The sequence below is a fragment of the Siphateles boraxobius genome, unplaced genomic scaffold (assembly GCF_051911475.1).
Source record: "Siphateles boraxobius isolate OS27281-9 unplaced genomic scaffold, OSU_SipBor_1 56, whole genome shotgun sequence".
In the NCBI taxonomy this organism is placed as follows: domain Eukaryota; kingdom Metazoa; phylum Chordata; class Actinopteri; order Cypriniformes; family Leuciscidae; genus Siphateles; species Siphateles boraxobius.
In genome coordinates, this window is record NW_027509182.1 from 7776537 (window position 1) to 7798275 (window position 21739).

A 21739-nucleotide genomic window follows, 5' to 3' on the forward strand; every position below is an offset into this window, starting at 1 on the left:
ATGCATGAAGGGCCCACAGATCGGGGCGGGGATGAAATATCATCCCGCTGGCCTGACTGAGGAGGTCTGGCCTCAGTGGAATCGGCCGTGGTGCAGATTGCATTTGCATCAGATCTGGAAACCATGTTTGGTTCTTCCAGAGTGGGGCTATCAGAAGCACTGCGTTTTTCTCCTCTCTGACCCGACTGATGACCTGTGGCAGCATCGCGATCGGGGGAAAGGCATATAAGGGGCGGCTCGGCCAGCTCTGGGCGAGCGCGTCCGTGCTCTTCGTGAAGAAAAGAGAGCAGTGCGCGTTCTCCTTGGAGGCGAAGAGGTCGATCTCCGCTTTGCCAAAGGTTTTCCATAACCATTGAATCGTCAGCGGGTTGAGAGCCCATTCTCCTGGGAGAATCTTGTCTCTGGATAGCATGTCTGCCCCCTGGTTCAGGGCGCCTGGCACATGCGCTGCTCTCAGTGAGCGCAAGTTGTGCTGGGACCATAAAATGAGTCTCCTGGCCATTGAATGCATGGAGCTCGACCTCGAGTCCACCCTGGCGATTTATGTACGACACTACCGTCATGTTGTCCGTTCGGACCAGGACGTGTTCGTTTTTTAGATGTGGAAGCAGGGCTCTGAGAGCCAAAGCGACCGCTTTCATCTCCAGTTTATGTGTAGGCGCTTCTCCGGGTTTGACCAAAAGCCGGAGACAGGCCTGCCCTCGTAAAGGGCCCCCCAACCTATTTTGGAGGCATCTGTCGTTATCATCTTTCTCCTTGTGTTCACACCCAGACTCACGCCTGACTGGTACCAGTCGGCGGCTTTCCAGTGCGTCAGGGCTTTTATACAGCCGTGGTTCGCTCTGATTAAAAAGTGGCCCGGACGCCACGCGTGAGTAGGGACGCGGCTCTTGAGCCAGCGTTGGAGAGGGCGCATATGCAACAATCCTAGCTGGAGTACGGCCGATGCTGAGGCCATGAGACCGAGCATCCTCTGAAACCGCTTGACGCCCTGAATGATGTTGCAAGGCGCCGGATGGTGAGCGCGCGCTCTGATGAGAGACGCGCTGTCATTTGCATCGAGTCTAGAACTATTCCCAGGAAAGAAATCCTCTGGCTGGGAGATAGTATGCTTTTTGCGAAATTGATTCTTAGACCCAGGCATTCTAAATGGCTGATAATCCAAGATCTGTGTGCTATTAACTGACTCTCTGATTGTGCTAGGACCAGCCAATCGTCGAGATAATTCAGTTTTCGCACTCCCCTTCGTCTCAAGGGGGAAAGTGCTGCGTCCATACATTTCGTGAATGTACGGGGAGCCAGGGACAGGCCGAACGGAAGTACTGTGTACTGGTAAGACTGTCCCTCGAAAGCGAATCTCAGAAACGGCCTGTGATGAGGCGCTATTGGAATGTGAAAGTAAGCATCTTTCAGATCCAATGAGAGAAACCAATCTCCTGGGCGTACTTGCGCGAGGATATGCTTGGTTGTTAACATTCTGAACGAGCGAATCATTAGTGCTTTGTTCAGGTGTCTGAGATCTAGGATGGGGTGGAGACCACCATCCTTTTTCGGGACGAGAAAATAGCGGCTGTAAAAACCTGCCTCACTCATAGAGGGGGGAACAGTTTCCACAGCGCCCTTTTCTATTAGTTTGCGCACCTCGGTGCGTAGAACCTGTGAACACTCCTTTCTCACTTTCGTCTCGACCACAGTCGTAAAACGTGGTGGTCTGCGAGCGAACTGGAGCGAGTATCCGTGCTTTACTATATTCAATACCCATTTCGGCATATCTGGAATGTTTTCCCATGCCGCTGCGTGTACAGATATGGGCTGAATACAGGCTAGGGGCGGGCCGCTGTGACGTAGGGACCCGGCCAGCGAATCGCCTGAGCTCGTAGCTCTCAGAGGCGCGGGCGCGCGCTGAGCAGCTGAGTGAATGGGCGCGTGTGTGCCTACAACAGCGCGCGCTATGTCTGTAAAACTCGCAGCCTGAGCTGGGGTTGTGTTTGACACTGTAAGGACAGTGTTTATAAGTGGGGTGCATAAACAGTGGTAGGCACACGCGTCACTTTTATAATGTTTCCCGCTTTTACTGGGGATGAATTCATAACTGTGTGAACAGTGCTTGTGTGTAGTGGTGCGTACATGACCGTAGGCACGTGATCTACATTCATGGGGCGCGCAGCCTGAGCTGGGAATGAATTTGGCACTGTTTTGACAGTATCTGGGAATGCACACTTTGTGGACATGTGAACCCTTAGTGACACAGGCAGAAAAAGACTCTTTTTGTGTTTTCTGTGCGTCGCCGTAAAAACGGCGTTTGTTTGCAGGTGAGCGAGCTCTGTGACTGGCCCATTGACTGCTGTATGGACATTTCCAGCCGCCTGTAAGGGGACTGGGTAATGTTTGAGCTTTTGCAGAGAGAGTGGTCCGGCTTTTGCGAGACACGCACTCTCTCTTCTCATTCCTGTGGCTAGGACGGCTTTCGAGGCTCAGGGTTCAGCACAATCTTGGGCCGAGGACCCCGTCGCTCAGGAGGCGGCTTGCGGTTGTGGGAGCGCGAGCGGCGTCGAACGTCAGCATGAGGTGCGGGCTGAGAGGCGGTGGGAGCTGTTCTAGCCCGCTGCGGCTGTGGCGGTCTCTGTCTGCTCTGCGATGAGCTGGAGCGCTTGGGCAGGAAATGGCGCATAGCTTGTGAAGCGTTCTGGGCCTCAGTGAAGCGTTCGGCGAAACCTTATAACCGCCGGTCCAAACAGCCCGCTGGTGGAGATAGGCGCGTCGAGAAACGGCGCCTTATCCACGTCCTTCATCTCCGTCAGAGTCAGCCACAGATGGTGCTCGAGAACAGTCAAATTAGCCATGGCGCGGCCAATAGACTGGGCGGTGGCCTTCGTGGCTCGCAGAACTATATCAGTTGCGCTGCGTAGGTCCTTAAAGGCTTCGGGTTCGGGGCCAGACTCGTCCATAGAGCGGAGAAGCTTAGCTTGGAACACTTGAAGTACCGCCATTGAGTGAAGCGCTGATGCAGCTTGGCCGGCGGCGGCGTAGGCGCGACCGGCGAGAGCAGAAGTAGTGCGGCAGGGCTTCGAGGGGTGGGAAGCTTTGGCTTTCCATCCGGTGGTGGAGGGCGGGCAGAGATGATTGGCCACGGCCTCCTCGAGGGGCGGCGTTCCCTCGTAGTCTCTTTCCTTCACGCCGTCCACAGAGGAGAGCGACAAAGAAAAAGAAGGCTTCAGACGCGCAGAGTGGGGGGCTTTCCATGACTTGGTGAGTTCGTCATGAACCTCCGGGAAGAAGGGAGAAGGCCTTTGCCGAGGGGCCTGCTGGCGCCCCTGCAGAAACCACTCATCCAGTCGGCTTCGGGTTGGTTCTTCGGGAGAAGACCAATCGAGCCCGAGGTCCTCTACGGCCTTCGAGAGGACGCGGATAATCTCCGTATCCATGGTGGAGCCCCCGCTCGTGCTAGCTAGCGTCGACGGGGCGGGGTCGAGAGTGGAGCCCGGCCAGTCGTCCGATGCAGCGTCGATGGACAAGCTGTCATCCATTCCCCCATCGTCCTCGGACGCGCCGAAAGTCACAAGGCCCACCGCTCTGCTAGAGGAGTGTGGGTCCGGCTGGGTGAACTGAACCGGCGGTGGGGAAGGTAAGAGCGGCGGTGAAGCACGCGGAGACTGGCTCGGCGTGACGTCACTGTGCTCCGGTTCAGGAAGCCTCTGTGAGCGGCGCTTTTTCTTAGTGCGCGGCTCAAACAGAGGGGTGGGGGCGATGGGCTCGCTCACGGCGAAAGCGGCGAGGCGAGCCCGCAGTGCGGAGAGACCCAGGTCATCACATTCCGGGCATCCGCCCTTGGTCAAAGCAGCTTCTGCGTGGTCCCGGCCCAGGCAGTGAGCGCAGACGATGTGACGATCCCCGTCCGGGAGAAGGTCTCTGCACGACGCGCAGGAAGGCATTTGAAACAACGCCTCAGAAAATTGCTCTTTTACAAGTGTTGCGGGGCGAACAGATGTAAAGATACTTGCGTGTGTGGCACGCCGGATGGCTCAGTAGGATGGCGTTCGAAGGCGGCTGAAGGTGCCGACGTCCTCGTATCAATCCCGCTGGTATGCTTTTCGACGGCGGCGAAGGCTTCAATAATCCGGAGGATCCAGCGAAGAAGGTGTTCACTGAAGGAGATTAAATCTAAAGAACTCTCATGACGGGGCGCCCAATAAATAGCTCTTGGCCACGCCCATCTTGGCGGGCTCTGACGCGCGCGGGCGCGAAGCGCGTTCATTGGTCGCGCATTCAGAGTCGCCCCGTCATTGGTTCGAGCAAGTAGCCGCAGCACAGCCAATGACCGAGCTTCCTTCGTTCATTGCTGTCAGCTGTGCAGCTGCAATACGTTTTACATAAAGACTTCAATATTCTCGAGAAAAGGAGTTTTCCCATAGCGTAAGCTACTTACGCAATAGGAGAGACCTCTCGAAAGGGAACAAAACTTTTATTCAGTTTCTAAAACAGTTACACCCACAATGTAAATTAAGTTGCTCCTGATATAAATTAAGCATAACAAAACTTGTGGTCTCGATGATAAAAAAAGAAGTCTTGCACCTGATTGATCTTGACATCCCGCTGTCAAAATGATGTTGGGATAAAGATGTTTGGACACTGAAAAGAAAAATAGTATTAACGATGTAAACAAAACAAAATAAAATACATTTCAAAGATGTTATTTTACTCATATTTATAATACTAATTTTCACAGTATAAATGGGTATTGACATGAAAATATCTGCCTTGATAGAAAGGGGTCCTTCGCAAGGGGATCATCTTATCTGGGGGTCCTAAGCATCATAAAGTCTCTGTTCTAAACAAATCTGGTTGAATAAAATTTCCAGAGGCAGTCTATTAATACAGAATAATTGATCACACTGTTTTGTGTTTCCTAAATACATATTCCAGGTAACCGAGGAGCCCTGAAAAAGTAATCTTAGAATTTTTTACACCCTGTGATTTCTGCTACTAAATAACATTTATTGCACATGGTTGTGAAATATAAAAATGTTGCACGATAAAGCTAATTTATGGACTCTTTATTTAATGAGATAGATGCATAAAATAGTATTTTTTTTAAAAAGACCATGAAAATCATTATAAATCATGAATAAATGATTTCATAATGTTTTATTTAAAATTGATCAGAATTTATATTGCTAAAAAGAGTACTTATCAGCTCAAAAGTCAATAAAACTGAAGACTCAGCCACGGGACAAATTTCACAGTGATGTGTGGCAGATTTTAGAGGATGTGTCCACAGGCCAATAAATAACCAGCCATTCATGACAAACAGAAACAAGAGCACTAGTCTATTCAAGTGTGGTATTAGTATATTTATTGTAAACTAAAAAATAAGGAAGTACACTTTCAGTCTATGTACTTCTCAGAAATATACTTTATGTATTCTTAGAAATACACTTAAAACACTCTGAAGTAAATATGACTTAAACTGAAATATAGGCAACTTAAAATATTCTAAGTTACTCTTTTGATTGAGTGACATACTAAAAATGTTCTTCTCATAGTTTTACACTCACTGTCTTATAAATTTATAAACATGTTTTGGCATCCAATACAATTTTTAAAATATTGATTTATAAAGAAAACATATATAGGCTATACATATGTATATGCAAATTATATGCAAATTATATATATATATATATATATATATATATATGATAAAAAAAATCTGTAGTCCACTGATAGTGTACATAGGAATTTCCTTGAAAATCTTGACTCTTTACACACCTTTGACTTTTTGTTTTGTTTTTGTGTGACTGTCTCACTTACAGTGACTGTCTCTTCAGTGAGCAAGTCAGTGAATCATTCATTCAACCGAATTAATTCTGGAGTGAACCATCACTACTTTGTGTTGGTTGTTTGTTGGGAACTATTTATTTTGGAAGCAAAAATTGACAAAGTGCGTGCATCGCAATATTGTTTCCAAAATGTAAGTTACTTATTTACTTTTTATTTTATTTACTTTATATATCAGTGGTGTGTTTTTAATGTTTAATATATATATATATATATATATTTTTTTTTTTTTAAGTTTTTTTTAGTTAAAGGATTGAACAATTAAAGGATTAAAATGTCTTTAAAGAAAAAGAAATAAGAACTAAAAGTTCCAGGTTTGTAGTTTATGAAGTAGGCCTATAGTCAATTTAAACTATTTGCAAATAACATATTTTTTGCACCGGCCCATTCACCGTTAGTGATATGTCTAATATGTAAAAAACGGGTTGGGGACAAGTTGGCCATTTCTAACTATATATATATATATATATATATATATATATATATATATATATATATATATATATAATTGTAATACTGTAATAACTGAAAGATCTGTCTGGGCTATTCTCTGAGAAAACAAAGGACCTTTCTGGAAATTAACATTTGAACTCTCTTGCAAAATTATCATCCCCATCCAAGACGCAATAACACATAATAATCACCTCAGTATTGTCTTATTTTACATTTCTTTCCCTTCACCCCATCTCTTCTCCCACATGCTGGAGAAGATGCCCTGGAAATTCACCTAAAAATCTATATGGTTTAATGTTAACAACTATCAGACAACACTATACATGATATCATTGTATTGTCATTATCAATAATGATATCGTAACACCCCTGATATATATATATATATATATATATATATATATATATATATATATATATATTTATATAGGCTATATACCCTGATATATAATTTCTCCATATATACTTTGTATTTGAAGCTGTTTTTTTATGACTAATAACCTATCTTGAATTGTTGTTATGTGGTTGTCTCTTGTATTGTTTGTTGAACCCTTGTCTAAAGACATTTTTCTTCCCCTGTGGGGATAGACAATAAAGCTTTTTTGAATTGAATTTTGAATTTGAATCATGTTATCACGCATATTGTTTATATCGTGTGGCTATGGTATTGAAATAGTAAGTATTTTAACATTAACAGATTGGGGTGCAGTAGGTTATAACAACAGCACTCTTTGATCCTCGATTCAAACAGGGTTAAATTATAGATTTCAGAGCATTGAGATATTTTGTAACAGATAAATGTGGGGAAATTATATTAAATTATGCTAAACTGTTGAGCAAACAGTTCTATCATAAGCTCTGTCCACAATCTTTTAATGGTAAAATAGTAAACAGAAAGACATACAAATTGTCTGCATATAATTAGTTCCATTAAGGAGATGATGATCTAGTTAAAATAATGATCCACTGGTTTACTCAGACCGCTCCCTTATAGTTGTAACATAAGAAGACCGAACCACAGGGAAGCACATGCTGAACAGGCGTGGAAAATGGTTGATGTTGAAAGCTTTGCTGTGTCTGACTGCAGAGGAGGACATCTGTCTTCATCCAGAACTGGGACACTGAAGACAATAGGACATCTGCACATCACCACCTGCTAAAACCTATTATAATACTCAAAAGGAAAGCCAAATGACTCAACGTTTGCTTTGTGCATTTTGAAGTAAGAGGTCAACTGCAATTGCTGTTGCATAAAGAAAATCTTTACTGGTCCTAAACAGGTAAGACCTTCAGATTTGGCTTAGCATTCTTATTTAATCTTTTTTTCTTCTTCAATTTTTAATATGAATATGAACTGATATATGTCAATTAACTTCTTTTGTGTTGGAGGTAGTAATGCGAGTTACCTAATCAGATTACTACGACTAAAGTAACATTACTTTTAAATTTACAACAAAATATTGCATTTTCAAGTTTCAAGTAATTCAAGTCAATTTGATTTCCGATGCATTGGCTGACACCTCTCTTGCCCCATGAGACATTGGGAGTAAGGCAGAAGCGTTGTGTGCGCAGGATCATCTTTTGATGAGAAAAGAGAAATAATCAATTTGCTTTTGGTGTGAATGGGACTTTACATTTGCAAAAAATATAACTTTTTTCATTATTTAAAAACAAACAAACAAGCCCAGCCCAGGTGAGAAACAGTACTGCAAAAGTAATGTATCACATTACTTTTCATTAAAAGTTACTAAGTAATGCTATTAGAAAAAGTAAAAGTTTTTTAACTTTTAAAAGTAACTTTCCCCAACACTGGTTGTAACCATCATTGAAAAAAAAAACTTTTAAAATGATATTAGATCAGCCTACATTTGAAATTCAAACCTAAAATAAGATGTACTTGCCATTAGTGTGTAAGCACTGCAATTATTGCTGTTTATAAAATCTTACATAACATTTTTTTTGTACTTTTGTTGTTTTTTTGCATTACAAATCCAACACTAAAACAGTGTGTATGTACATTTTCATGTTCAAGGAAATAATCTCCACAGTTTCCACCCTCAGCCCATGTTTATGAGCTCTAAGGCTGAGCTCCAGACAGATGCCATGACACTATCATTTCTGTATGCTTTAAATGTCTCACTCCACCCTTGGACTTTTTTTCCCTTCAGGCAAAGAGAGAGTCCTGAGAGAGTCCTGAGAAAGAGTGGGCTACTCCCCTCTGTTCTGCAGATGTGTAAGAGCACATCTGTTAGCTCTACAGAACCGTCAAAGTGAGTCCATCTACACTTATTGTTAAATGTGATCACTGGGAGCATGCAGTGTAGGTTGTTAAATGCACTTCACAGTGTATATGCAATTAATAATTAATCAGTCAATTAATAATTAATAGTTAAACAATGCATTGATTGAAGTATGCACAGATGAATCTGGGGTAGCATCATAACCCATAAAGCTATGAAAGCACCATAAAACGATGAAGTCATTCTTATACAATGTCAGAAACTGTTTTTGCAACAAAAAAAAGCAAACTAATCAAAACAGGAGTAATACTTTCTAATCCGTGTTAAAAGTCTGGCCGCAGCATTTTGGACCAGCTGGAGGTGAGATAAACAAGACTGAGCAATCTCTAAATACAATGAATTGCAGTAGCCCTATCTTGTTGAAATAAATACATGAATAACGATTTCCAGATCCCTAAAATGAAGAAAAAAGGCCCTTTTTCCACAATAAAAATCATTTTGTGCAATGGAAAGGTTTAATAGATGTTAAAGGTTCTTCATAAAACCAAAGATGCCAATAAAGAACATTTATTTGTAAGAGTGTAAGATAATACTGTGAGCCTTTTTGGGGTAAATAAGGTACAAAGATGTCGCAGCACCCTCAAAGGGACAAGCTGTCGGACCTCTAAAGGTATCATTTTTTGAGAGTGAATTGTACTTGGGTTTTAGGACTTTGCCATTTAAATGTCTTGTGTTGGTCAACCACTTTGTTTATAATCTGGGATTTTCTTCCTCCTGACATGGCAAGACAAAGCATCAATGTTCTTGATAAGCAGTCATTTTCTGATTTCTCTGCACTTTTTAAATAAATATAAAAAATAAATGTCAACAAATGCTTTACGTCACATTTCTGAAATAAATTAGATATTAAATTGGTTTTGTAAAGAGAGTTCCAAAGAATTAAGTCAATCTCTCTCTCTCTCTCTCTCTCTCTCTCTCTCTCTCTCTCTCTCTCTCTCTCTCTCTCTCTCTCTCTCTCTCTCTCTCTCTCTCTCTCTCTCTCTCTCTCTCTCTCTATCTCTCTCTCTCTCTCTCTCTCTCTCCCCCCCTCTCTCTCTCTCTCTCTCCAATTCAATTCATTAAAATGTGCTTTATTGGCATGACCATTATTTCAATGTATTGCCAAAGCATTCCCAATCATTATACATAAATAAAATAAATAAATAGAAAAAATAAATAATAAAATAAAAAGGTCAACATTTCAGAATTCTATGAACAATTTAGAATTCACTGAGTGTGCGTGCATGTGTGCGTGTGAGTGTGTGTGTGTGTGTGTGTGAGAGCGCATTACTGATTAGTCGACTCCTCCCTCTTTTTGTGACAGGCGTATTTTTTCACCTAATAAATGTTGAAGATGTGTTGTGTTTTATGGTTTAATTTGTGAAAGTGAAATTCTCTCTCTCTCTCTCTCTCTCTCTCTCTCTCTCTCTCTCTCTCTCTCTCTCTCTCTCTCTCTCTCTCTCTCTCTCTCTCTTTACCATTAAAACAATCATATGTTCATGAAATTGTACTATGTATGTACATGTAGGAAAACTGAAGCTCTCTGACCGCTGCAGCCCAATGGCTGGTAAAGAAATGAAGAGCAGGAGTGGTAAATGTCTGAAGGAAGTTCATACAGTTACTGAGGCTTTAAAGACCCTCTACCGGCAAAAATTGCTCCCTCTGGAGAAGTATTATGGTTTCTCCGATTTCCACTCATCAAGCCTTGAAGATGCAGACTTCGACAACAAGCCCATGATACTAGTGGTGGGTCAGTGCTCTACAGGCAAGACCACTTTTATCAGGTGAATAATAATTGCATCTTTCTTCAGAACAATATGCATAATTATAAGTGCTATAAAAAATACAAATAAAAACTTGTTACATGTCAATTAATAAAAGTATGAAAGCATGTTTAAGATATATTTCACATGATTTCCATTACAAGAGAGTAGGTGTTAAAACTTCATGCTGATTTGTACTCGGCTTTCGCCAAGATAATCACCAACTAAGACGTAGCTTTACAGTAACCTATGCTTCTCCATCCATTTACGCTTCTTTCCATCTGGTGACGTGAATCTCCTTCTGTCTGGTGTTAATAGCTGCAGTGTATTTTTTGCGTCAGCACACACAACGGCTGCAACCACAGTGCGGTCCCCCCATAACAACCGTCTGGATTGAGCTGAGTAGGGAACATCTCTAGGGTCTTCAAGTGGGCACCTTCCGTCCTCAGTGTTTCGTCGACTAGCCCACGACACCTCAAGAGGGCTCGACAGTGACTCTGGCGTCCCAGAGTCACCCCCCTCCGTCCCCCACTCAACTCAGCCCAGCTTACTGACCTCTATATCCATCCTGCTGCTGAGACCATACCGCAACCCAACCATATGCGCCAACCCGTTTGACTAAGGCTGTCGAGCCCCACTGGTGCGTTAATATGCAGTTTCAGTGGCAACGGTTCCGTATGGCATACCAACTACCACAAATCACAATATCTGCCCAACCACCCGTCATTCACGCAATATACACAGGAACGTAATGACTGTAAATGCTATACAACCTATATAAATAAACCAACAGTTGCTGCTGAGACCTAACCACAATCTCTCCGCAACCCAACCATACGCGCCAACCCGTTTGACTAAGGCTGTCGAGCCCCACTGGTACGTTAATATGCAGTTTCAGTGGCAACGGTTCTGTATGGCATACCAACTACCGCAAAACACAATATCTACCCAACCACCCGTCATTCACGCAATATACACAGGAACGTAATGACTGTAAATACTATACAACCTATACAAATAAACCAACAGACTCTTCAAGTTTTCAAGAAATCTACGAAACCGTAGCATGGCGGCCTGTACACAGCCAGCTAGAATCTTTCCGTCTCAACCACAGTCAGTTGCTGCTCCTTTCTGCTGCTTCAGATAAGTTCTTTACTGTGCGACGCAACTCTTGGCCACTGAATCCGACGTCTCTGAGGAACCGGGTTGTAGAATGTGCCACAAAACCTCGACAACCCACTTCCACTGGATAAACCTGGACTCTCCATCCTCGCTGTTCTGCATCAGTGGCCAGATGAGCATACCGCAGTTTCTTCCTCTCATATGCCTCATCTACCGCATCCTCCCATGGCACTGTTAACTCTATCAGTTGAACAATGCGTGCTGATCCAGACCACAAAACAATATCTGGTCGTAGGTAGGTTAGTGGTGGCAATCTCAGGTGGAAAAATAAGCCGTTGATCAAGATCAGCCAGCATCTTCCAGTCCCTAGCAGCTTCCAGTTGTCCTGGGTCAGAATTGGTGTTAGCACCTTTTCTTGGTGGTTGCTCGCCTGGGCGGAGGAATATTGTCTTCTGCGTGTAATGTTTTGCTAGAACAGGCGGCAACTTATTGGTCATACTACGCTTGCCTTCCAATGCTAAAGCGAAACATCGCAACACTTGGTCATGGCGCCAAGTAAACCGACCCTGGCTAAGAGCCACCTTACATCCTGTCAAAATGTGCCTTAATGTGGCAGGTGATGAACACAAAGGACAAGAGGGATCCTCTCCTACCCAGAGGTTTAGGTTCTGCGGTGATGGGAGAACATCATATGTTGACCTAATAAGGAAACTGATCCTACTCTCTTCCATTGACCAAAGGTCTTGCCAGCCCATTTTGCGTTGTTCCACACTCTCTCCCATCTCATCCACTCTCCCTGCTTGGCCTGGGAAATGGCTTTTTATAGATCTCATTCTCTCCTCCTGCTTTCGCACCACGTTGACTACCAGCTTCGTCCTTTGAGCTGGGCCTGCCTTGTGCCATTTAGGAGGAGCTTAACTCAGCCCAAAACCCCCTCTTCCATGCTGTACCTGTCCCACGATATCCCCAATTTGAAGGTCAGCCTTTGCCTCTACTACAGATTTCTTTGCTGACCACTTTCTACCAGTTTTTACCACAGGGGCTGCCTCCCTTAGACATTTGTCTCGTGACTCTGCTTAAGTCATTTCCAGTCTGACCTTGGCACACTTAAACTCCTCGGTTAAAGCAGAGACTGGCAGCTGCAATACTCCTTTACTATAAAGTCCCACTCTGCTGAGGCAGCGTGGAACTCCCAACCATTTCCTGATGTATGAACCTATTAACGCTTCCAGCTTATCCACTGTTGTCAAAGAAACCTCGTACACAGTCAGTGGCCACAGCAACCTTGGCAGTAGACCAAATTGAAAGCACCAGAGTTTCAGTTTGCCTGGTAGAGCACAGCTGTTTATGCTCTTCAACCCTTCCACTGCTTTTTGTCTAACTTCTCGCACTCGAACTGTGTCCTTTAGATCCCCATCATACCATCTCCCTAGACTCTTCACTGGCTTCTGAGAAACTGTTGGTATTGCCTCACCATTAATGAAGAATGTTTTATCAACTAACTTGCCTTTAATTATTGAGATGCTCCTTGGTTTAGAGGGCTTAAATTACATTCGTGCCCATTCAATATTATCTGTTAACTTCCCCAATAACCGATTAGTGCAGGCAACCATTGTAGTCATGGTAGTCATGTCATCCATGTATGCTCTGATTGGTGGTAGTCGCATTCCAGAAGCCAAGCGTTCTCCTCCTACCATTTTGATGCCCTAATGATTACTTCCATTGCCATGGTAAAAGCCAGTGGAGAAATGGTGCATCCTGCCATTATTCCAACCTCTAAGCATTGCCATGTAGTTCTGAATTCTGGAGTTGAGAAACTAAATTGCAAATCTCCAAAATAGGTTTTCACTAAATTTGTTATCGACATCGGTACCCTGAAAAAATCATGGATGCCCAAAGAAGCTCATGTGGCACTGAACCATATGCATTAGCCAAATCCAGGAATGTCACTTGGAGCTCCTTCCTCTCCTTTTAAGCTGATTGAATTTGTTGCTAGGTAAGAATGATGTGTGATGTGATGTGTTCTAAGCATCCTGAGAATCCTAAAATGCCCGCTTTTTGAACTGAAGTGTCAATGAAGACATTCTTTAATCGGTAGGTTGACAATCTCTGAGCAATAAAGCTGAAAAAAATCTTGCCTTCGACGTTTAATAGTGAAATCTTGTAACTAATATGTAATGTCTTGAAGAAATGCATCTTTTACCACTGTTATACTAATATTATATTATATTATTCATTAAACAGGCAAAAGTGGAAAATGATTAGAAAAAAATAATTTTATATCTGGACTACGTACATGCATCTCAGGGGATACAAACATTTCATAATGTGCTAAATAACGGCATGAATAACATCTGACTTGTTTTTCTGGATCATAAGACAATGTTCATAATCTCTTTTATTTATTTTATTTTTTTACTGAGTGTGGCAGAATGGATAGATATAACAGGCAGTTAGCAGACTACGCCACGATGGGACTTACACTCAAAGAATTAGCCATTTTGTTCTAACCAGGCACTCAAGTTCGTTGATGGATCAGCCAGAGACAGTGGTCCAGTATAATGATAGAGTCTTTATTTTCACACTTACACTCAATCGACACACACAATATTCACTATAGGCTACTCTATGCGTAACGCACATACACCCCCAAGAGAGGAGGGAAATCGGGTAGAATCTTACCAGTGGGAGGCTAGCAGCTCGAGCATCCATGAAAAACACCCTAATCATACGTGTCGAGGTTTACACACACACACACACACACACACACACACACACACACACACACACACACACACACACACACACACACACACACACACACACACACACAGGAAATGACCACACTTGGTGAACACGCAGCCACAGCACACACCAAGGGACCCACCACCGCAAGGGGCACTGCTCCCACTGGCAGTTCCAAGCACCTGGAAAAAATGACAGACTTTAAACAACACTACACACAAAAATTGCAATAAACAGATGTCTAATAGACCACCCGTTCTAAAGCCCAAAAATGGTACTAGGGTTAGCAATATTACAAAAACTCAGTTACACAATAAATCACAATGAACAAATCAAACATGAACAAAACAAAATATACCATACACAATAAACAGAATGACAAAAAATGCCACACTGAGGAAGCAACTTCCAAGGTCTCCCGTCAATGTGAAAAAATCAAAAAAACAAAAAGAATCAAAACAAATCACAACAAATAGGTCCATCACTTTGGATATCGACACCAGGAGAAATACAAAAGTTCAAAGAAATACACACTACAAACAACTTAACCGATGCAAGTTGCTCGTTTAAAATGAACTAAAAGCGGGGCCTGTGATATTGGTCCCGTGGGAAAAGGCAGCCGGATACAACGAAGAAACCGTGAGCTTGCGTCACGTGAAAAACATACAAAGCAAAGCAGCAGATGTTCAGAGTAGATGTAGCCAACCAGCGGCCGCCCACCATAGCACTCCCTGAAATACACAGGATGTCTACTTACAACCATATCCCACCGTAATCATTCAATTATCATTCAGTGTGGCCACATACCTATGATTAGCAGCGTTAAGTCACAAGCCACAAGCTCTGATTACCAATAGCAGGGCGCACACTCCGCTGGTGGAAGGGCTGCTACAGCACCGGGGATTCTACAAAAAAAACATTCCCCATAAGCCCAAGTTATGGAGTCAAACGAATGGAAAGAAAACGAAGCTAGTCATACCTGCGGTGCTACGATAGAATGGACGACCAAGGCAGACCTCAGATCCCTAGGCCGATAAACAAGGCTAGTCGCGAGCCGGTGACGTCACTCGTCAAAGAAAAGTCCCAATTTATAAAGGGGCTTGGCCATTGCGATTGGCTCACAGCACAGCAAATTAAATACCACTTGGGGAGGCATGAGCCAAACAGCAGCATCCTGCTACATGAGGAAAAGATTAATACAGAATGTCCTGCACCATTGGCAGCAGTGTTGATTTTAGGTCAGGCGTACTAAACAATCCTAGAAAACCTGAACAAAGCCATGTGACCAATATTTTCAATACAGGCCCAATTATGATAAATGAAAAAAGTACTGGATGAGAAACTCTTTCTCACGCCTCCTGCAAGAGACTGAAGAGTTGTAGTGCACATTGCCTGTTTAAGGGATTATATGGTCACACTTATTAGGTTAGGGCCCAAGTCTTACTATTAACTAAATATTAACTACTTTTGCCTCAATAAACTCCTAATTACTGCTTTTAATATGTAGTAAGTTAGTTGTTAAATTTGGGTATTGGGTAAGATTAAGGGATGTAGAATATGGTCATGCAGAATAAAGCATTACTATATGCTTTATACATTTAATAAACAGCCAATATCCTAATATGCATGCTGATAAGCAACTTATTAGTGAGTATTGGACCCTAAAATAAAGTGTTACCAATTATGTTATATTATATTATTATTAATAGTTTAAGCAGTGTGTTCTTATGTGTGGCAGATATCTTCTTGAACAAGAGTATCCAGGAAGCAGAGTAGGCCCAGAACCAACAACCAACAGTTTCACTGCTATAATGCATGGAGAGATTGAGGGAATTATTCATGGAAATGCTTTAACTGTGGATCCCAACAAGCCTTTCCGCAAACTCAGCTCATTTGGAACAACTTTCCTCAATCGGTAAGTGAGACAGAAGCAATGATGCAATAAGAAGAAATAATAATCACAGGGGGAAAACTCTGTTGAACTTGGACTTAAAGAGTCAAAATCACTCCACCAGTAGAAATTACTCTTGTGAAAGGGAGGACAACATTAATGGATCATTATTTGACTTCAGCTGATGGTATCCCTTTGAGGAAGCATCTGTGGATGTTTTTCCCATGTTCTGTCAATTTGAAATATTAGCATAAGACAGCTGGAAAGAAGTAATGTTCATCTGCTGTTTCTCAGATTCCAGTGTGTACATCTACCCAACCGAGTCCTAGAGAGTATCAGCATCATTGACACACCAGGGATCCTGTCTGTGGCCAAACGCAAAATGAGTAGAGGTACGAAGTGTCATAAACAGTGCTGTACGCAACCAATGAAGGGATAAAATGACTTGCATGCAAATCATAATATTCAACTAAGGCCTGCCTTTATACTCCATATACAAGTAAAGAGGTGGAGTTGAATTTCTTCTCATTGATGTCGCCCTCAGAAGATTGCAATCCTCTTTGGTGCACATTATGCGACAATATTGGGCGAATTATAGGGCTTTTTTGTGCCTTGAAGGGCAATTTGCGAAGGGGACGCTTTTCCAAATGGAATTGAACAACTGAATCCCTTCACTAAGGGCCCTTCTATAAGTCTGTTAGTGAAGGGTGCATGTGATGATCACTTTAAGGAAGTAATTTGATCCTTTATGGTCATGTTACTGAGGGTGATACATAGAAGTAACATGCTACATGCAGGATCCAAAGAAGAGACAGCAAGTTTACAAGTTGAGGGAACACACACACACACACACACACACACACACACACACACACACACACACACACACACACACACACACACACACACACACACACACACACACACACACACACACACAAATAAATAATGCATTTAAAAAAACAAATATAATTTTGAAATGTACAGTACCAAGTGCATTCCAAACGGGTACATCAGAAATGCAAGTGCCCTTCTCCCTCTAAAGTCCTCACTTTCAAGGGCTCTGACTTTCGGAGTGACTAGGGTGGGGTTGGCTCCCTCGAGATCCACTTTCCTGCAGAGTTTAGCTCTAACCCTGATCAAACACACCTTCATATAGCTTTCTGGTAATGAAGACCTTGATTAGTTTGTTCAGTTATGTTTGATTACAGTTTGGACATTGAGTGCCAGAATAGGTCATGGGGACTCTTACATCCAATTGAAATTTGCTCATAGTTTATATCTGATCAAACACCTGTGCATTTACCTCAACATTTCTTTCTTCTTTCAGGGTATGACTTTCCAGCAGTTATCCGCTGGTTTGCAGAGCACGTTGACCGCATCATCCTCTTGTGTGATGCACACAAACTAGAGATCTCTGATGAGTTCTCACGCACTATAATGGCATTGCGAGGCAATGAGGACAAGCTCAGAGTGGTGCTCAACAAGGCCGACATGGTGGACTCCCAGGAGCTGATGCGAGTCTACGGCGCCCTCATGTGGTCCCTCGGGAAGGTGTTCTGCACTCCAGAGGTTCTGAGAGTCTACATTGGCTCCTTCTGGTCCTCTCCAATGCGTATGACAGACAATCGGAAACTGTTTGAGCAAGAAGAGGGAGACCTTTTTGCAGACATTCGGAACCTGCCACGAAATTCTGCACTGAGGAAACTCAATGATCTGGTGAAACGAGCACGGCTCGTGAGGGTGAGGACCTTTGTGCTCTCCATGACTGATTTGGTTCCATAAAATATAAATTGAACTGCAGTAACTTTTAATCCAAGTCTGTTAGCTTTTAGGTCCTCTATGTTAGAGGATTGAGAAGAGTTGATAATATTGTCATTGAGCAGATACACAGGCTTATGCATTTAAGTCTTTCTCTTCTAAGAAAAAGAATAAAAATATTTGTGTTACATCAACATACAACCTATTTTGAGTTGCTGTGATGTAAACCCTTTGTAAATAGGAAAGACCTTTCACCATGTAGCATCTGAACTTCCTGTTTTATTTGGAAATACAGCAACACTGGAGCGGGGGGGGGGGGGATGATTTTCATCTTTCGAAACACAAATTAAGATTTTAATGAAACTTGATATTTGAAATTTGTGCAGTATGTGATTTTTAGCGTCATCTAGTGGTGAGGTTGCGAATTGCAACCAACAAAAGTTACGATGGCTGACAGGAAAAGATGTCATCGTCCGAGACAGCAGAGAGTAGCCAGTTCAGCAATGAGGTTTCTTTACAAAGATAAATTTAGAAATTAGGTTTACTTTATTATTCAGTAAAACGACTTACTGAATACTTGTTCATCATTGTGTCAGTGTTAAATTCACTGACTTTAGCTAGCTTCTTTGCACTAAGAACAGCATAGTAACGAAAGGAGTTTGTCCGTTTAGGGCTACTGTAGAAACATGACAGCGCATTTCAATGTAAGGGGACCCAAGGTGTATGTATATAGAAATGGCTCATTCTAAGGTAATAAAAACATAAAGGTTCATTAAGCAAGGTCTTTATACACCACTGAAAACATAGTTATGTATATGATATTACATTTCTTTCAACAGATCCTCCTAAATATTACACAATGCACCTTTAAGTGATTGTGTCTCTTCATAAGATCTAGATTAAACCGCTCAATTTATTGCTTTAACAATGTCTTTATGAACTTTTTGAAGCATCAAAGTTTTGGTGAAATGCTTTTTCAATGGAGGGACAGAAATCTCACAGTTTTCATTAAAAACATCTTCATTTTTGATTTAAAGATGAATCAAAGTCTCATGGGTTTGGACGTAATATGAGGCTGAGTAATTCATGACAGAATTATAAGTTTTGGATAAACTATCCATGTAATTATGCTGCATCTCTATACTACATAATATGTGACACACCGCTGCTTTTGCCGAGATTGTGGGAGCGATTGTTTTGAAGATGAGAAAACATGAAATTTGTGAAAGGTGTCTTTTTGAGAAAAACAAAACACAATTTTTGACTAATGATTTAGTTGCTGTGATTGAAATACATCTACCTTCTTGTTTTGTTGCGGTCAGTTGATGTAGTCCTACTAAAACATTAATGTGGCTTCTCTTTCCTTTCTTCACCCACAGGCCCATGCTTATATCATTGGCTCTCTAAAAGAAGAGATGCCTTTCGTTTTCTGCAGAGGAAAAAAGAAGAGAGATCTAATCTATGATCTTCCCATCATCTACTCAAGAATCCAACAGAGGCATCAGATTCCATGTGGAGATTTCCCAGATTGCGCCAAGATGCAGGTGTATAACGGTTCAAATACTTTATAATCAAGCATGCCCATTATGCAATGTATTTTCTGCTGCTTCTATAAGCATGAGAATTAAAAGTAAGTTACATGACAGTATATGATATCTGTCTGACAAGCAGTTTCACTCTGACATCATCACACAGGAGCAACTCATGAGTCACGACTTCAAGTTTAAAGGCCTCAAGCCTAAGCTCTTAGGTGGGTTGGACGAGCTCCTAAACACTGACATTGCCAAGCTGATGCCTCTTCTACGCCAAGAAGAAAATGCAGCTGATCAGCTTTTAATGCAAGGAGGACCTTTTCTAGGGTCTCACATGGGCCCTTTTACTGTGGGGAACCCATTTCATCACTCTGGATCCAATGGAGAAAGTGATCATGTGTCAGATGAAGAATGGGTGGTATCAAAAGCTAAACCAGACTACGATGAGATCTTTTACAACCTCTCGCCTCACGAGGGCAAGCTAAGTGGGACTAAAGTGAAGAACTGGATGATGAGCAGTCATCTGCCCAGCTCAGTTCTGGGACGAATCTGGAAGCTGGCAGATGTGGACTGTGATGGCATGTTAGACGATGAGGAGTTTGCTTTGGCCGGCCATCTCATTGAGGTGAAGTTGGAGGGCTTTGGGCTCCCTCATGAGCTACCTGCGCATCTAGTGCCGCCCTCCAAAAGACCACGCAAGATCTCTGCCACAGAGATTAGAGACAATGAATAGTCTGCATGTCTTCATAAGAACCTATTATGCTTTTTAACAAATTTTAACTGCAAAGTTACAAAGCACAACATTACTCCAAAGGGAGGTATTCTCTATATCAGTGCGCGCTGTTTCTGAACTCCCTGAAACGCCTTCGAGTTTTTTCTGGGAATGAACATGTCATAATATATTCCTCATTTAAATAATTCCTGTGCAAGGCATATGCAAAATAAAAAAAACGGGCCCAGCTGACACATCAGATTGCATTTTGGAAGGAGGGACTTCATAGAGACAGGAACTAAACAGACTTGCAGCAACAATGTCAAATATACAAAAAATAATGTGTTTTTTGAACATTCAAGCATGAAAAACTATTCTAGTAGAACAAAATCAAGACTTTGTAAAAGGGCATATTATGGCCTCTAATGCTTATGATGATAGGGTTTGTTCAACATGCAAGTCATGAATAAATACTAATGTATTCACTCATATAATGCATGGCTAAAATCACTAGTTTGCAAAGGTTGGACGAATAAATCCTCCATATAATCTCAGTTAAGACGAGTTGTTTTGATGGTTCAGATTGGCCAAGGGTTGGGAACAGCTTGTTCTGTTTTGGGTTGTAGCAGAAACGCCCTCGAGACGGTTGCTGAGGAACTGAGATGTCAAAACGTAAGTGTTGAGCCTTAAGTGCCTTATTACATTTCAAATTATAGTTGTCAAGTTAAAACAACAACAAGACCAACAACAATAAGTTGGTCAATAAGTAATTGCAGCAATCTTGCTATATTTTTGAGTGTTTGTTTGGACTATGAGTTGTAGCAAAATGTTTATATTTTTATTTTTTAGATATGATTGTGGAATATTACTAGAAGCTGTATAAAAAGGCTGGATATTATTTTGTAGAATAATGACCATTGTCACAATGAATATACAAAGCACCTGTTCAGGAAACCTACTGTATATAATCATATCAATATGTCCATTTATTGCACAATAAATTGTCAACCCAATTGCATACAGCCTAGTCTGACCAACTAGCAGTAGCTTGGTTTTTGCGCGTGCGCTCTCAAACTTTATCCTGTGCACTTGTGATTGTGAATCTCTGCTTGCTCTTCTCTCCTGGATTTGTTTCCAGAAGCTTTAATTCGACCACCAGACTTTCACGATTGACTGATGAAATAACAAAGCCTAGTGCCTTTAAATGGTAAAGAAATTACGGATTCACCTTTGTTTCATCATGAGATATCATTTTCAAGCTGATTTTATCCAGCAAGTTCTCTAATTATTTTATTATTTAACAGTTATTTTACAGTTAGGCCTAAGTGCTTATTGTAGGCTAAATATTGCATTTTATTCAGTAAACTGCTCATTAGTAGACTCGACTAGTCTACTATTGTCTAATATTTTGCTATATAGGCAAAAGCGCGACCCGGCCGTGAAAACACTCTTATAGGTGAACGACGAGCCGACTCTATTTTTAAAAATATAGCCTATAGAAATTAAATCATAATGAAATAATGAATGAATTTTATTTTATTTAAAATAATCGAGTAATTCAAAGAACAAAAAATTATTACATAGGCCTAAAAGGCGCACACATTCGTTTCGACAGTCTGATCAGCGTCACATTCCGTTCCTGT

At 41.9% G+C, this 21739-nt stretch overlaps 1 protein-coding gene across 1 annotated transcript in view; it reads left to right on the forward strand.

The window, feature by feature from the left end:
* Positions 1-21107, forward strand: part of ehd2a (EH-domain containing 2a) — a 29064-nt gene extending 7957 nt beyond the window's left edge. The window contains exons 2-9 of the mRNA XM_077206592.1: positions 7286-7571; positions 8460-8561; positions 10099-10354; positions 15939-16115; positions 16386-16483; positions 17422-17834; positions 19232-19396; positions 19548-21107. Of these exons, the coding sequence (XP_077062707.1) occupies positions 10131-10354; positions 15939-16115; positions 16386-16483; positions 17422-17834; positions 19232-19396; positions 19548-20117 (1647 nt within the window). The 5' untranslated portion in view covers positions 7286-7571; positions 8460-8561; positions 10099-10130 and the 3' untranslated portion in view covers positions 20118-21107. The remainder of the gene's footprint in view (positions 1-7285; positions 7572-8459; positions 8562-10098; positions 10355-15938; positions 16116-16385; positions 16484-17421; positions 17835-19231; positions 19397-19547) is intronic.
* The last annotated feature ends 632 nt before the right edge of the window (positions 21108-21739 follow it).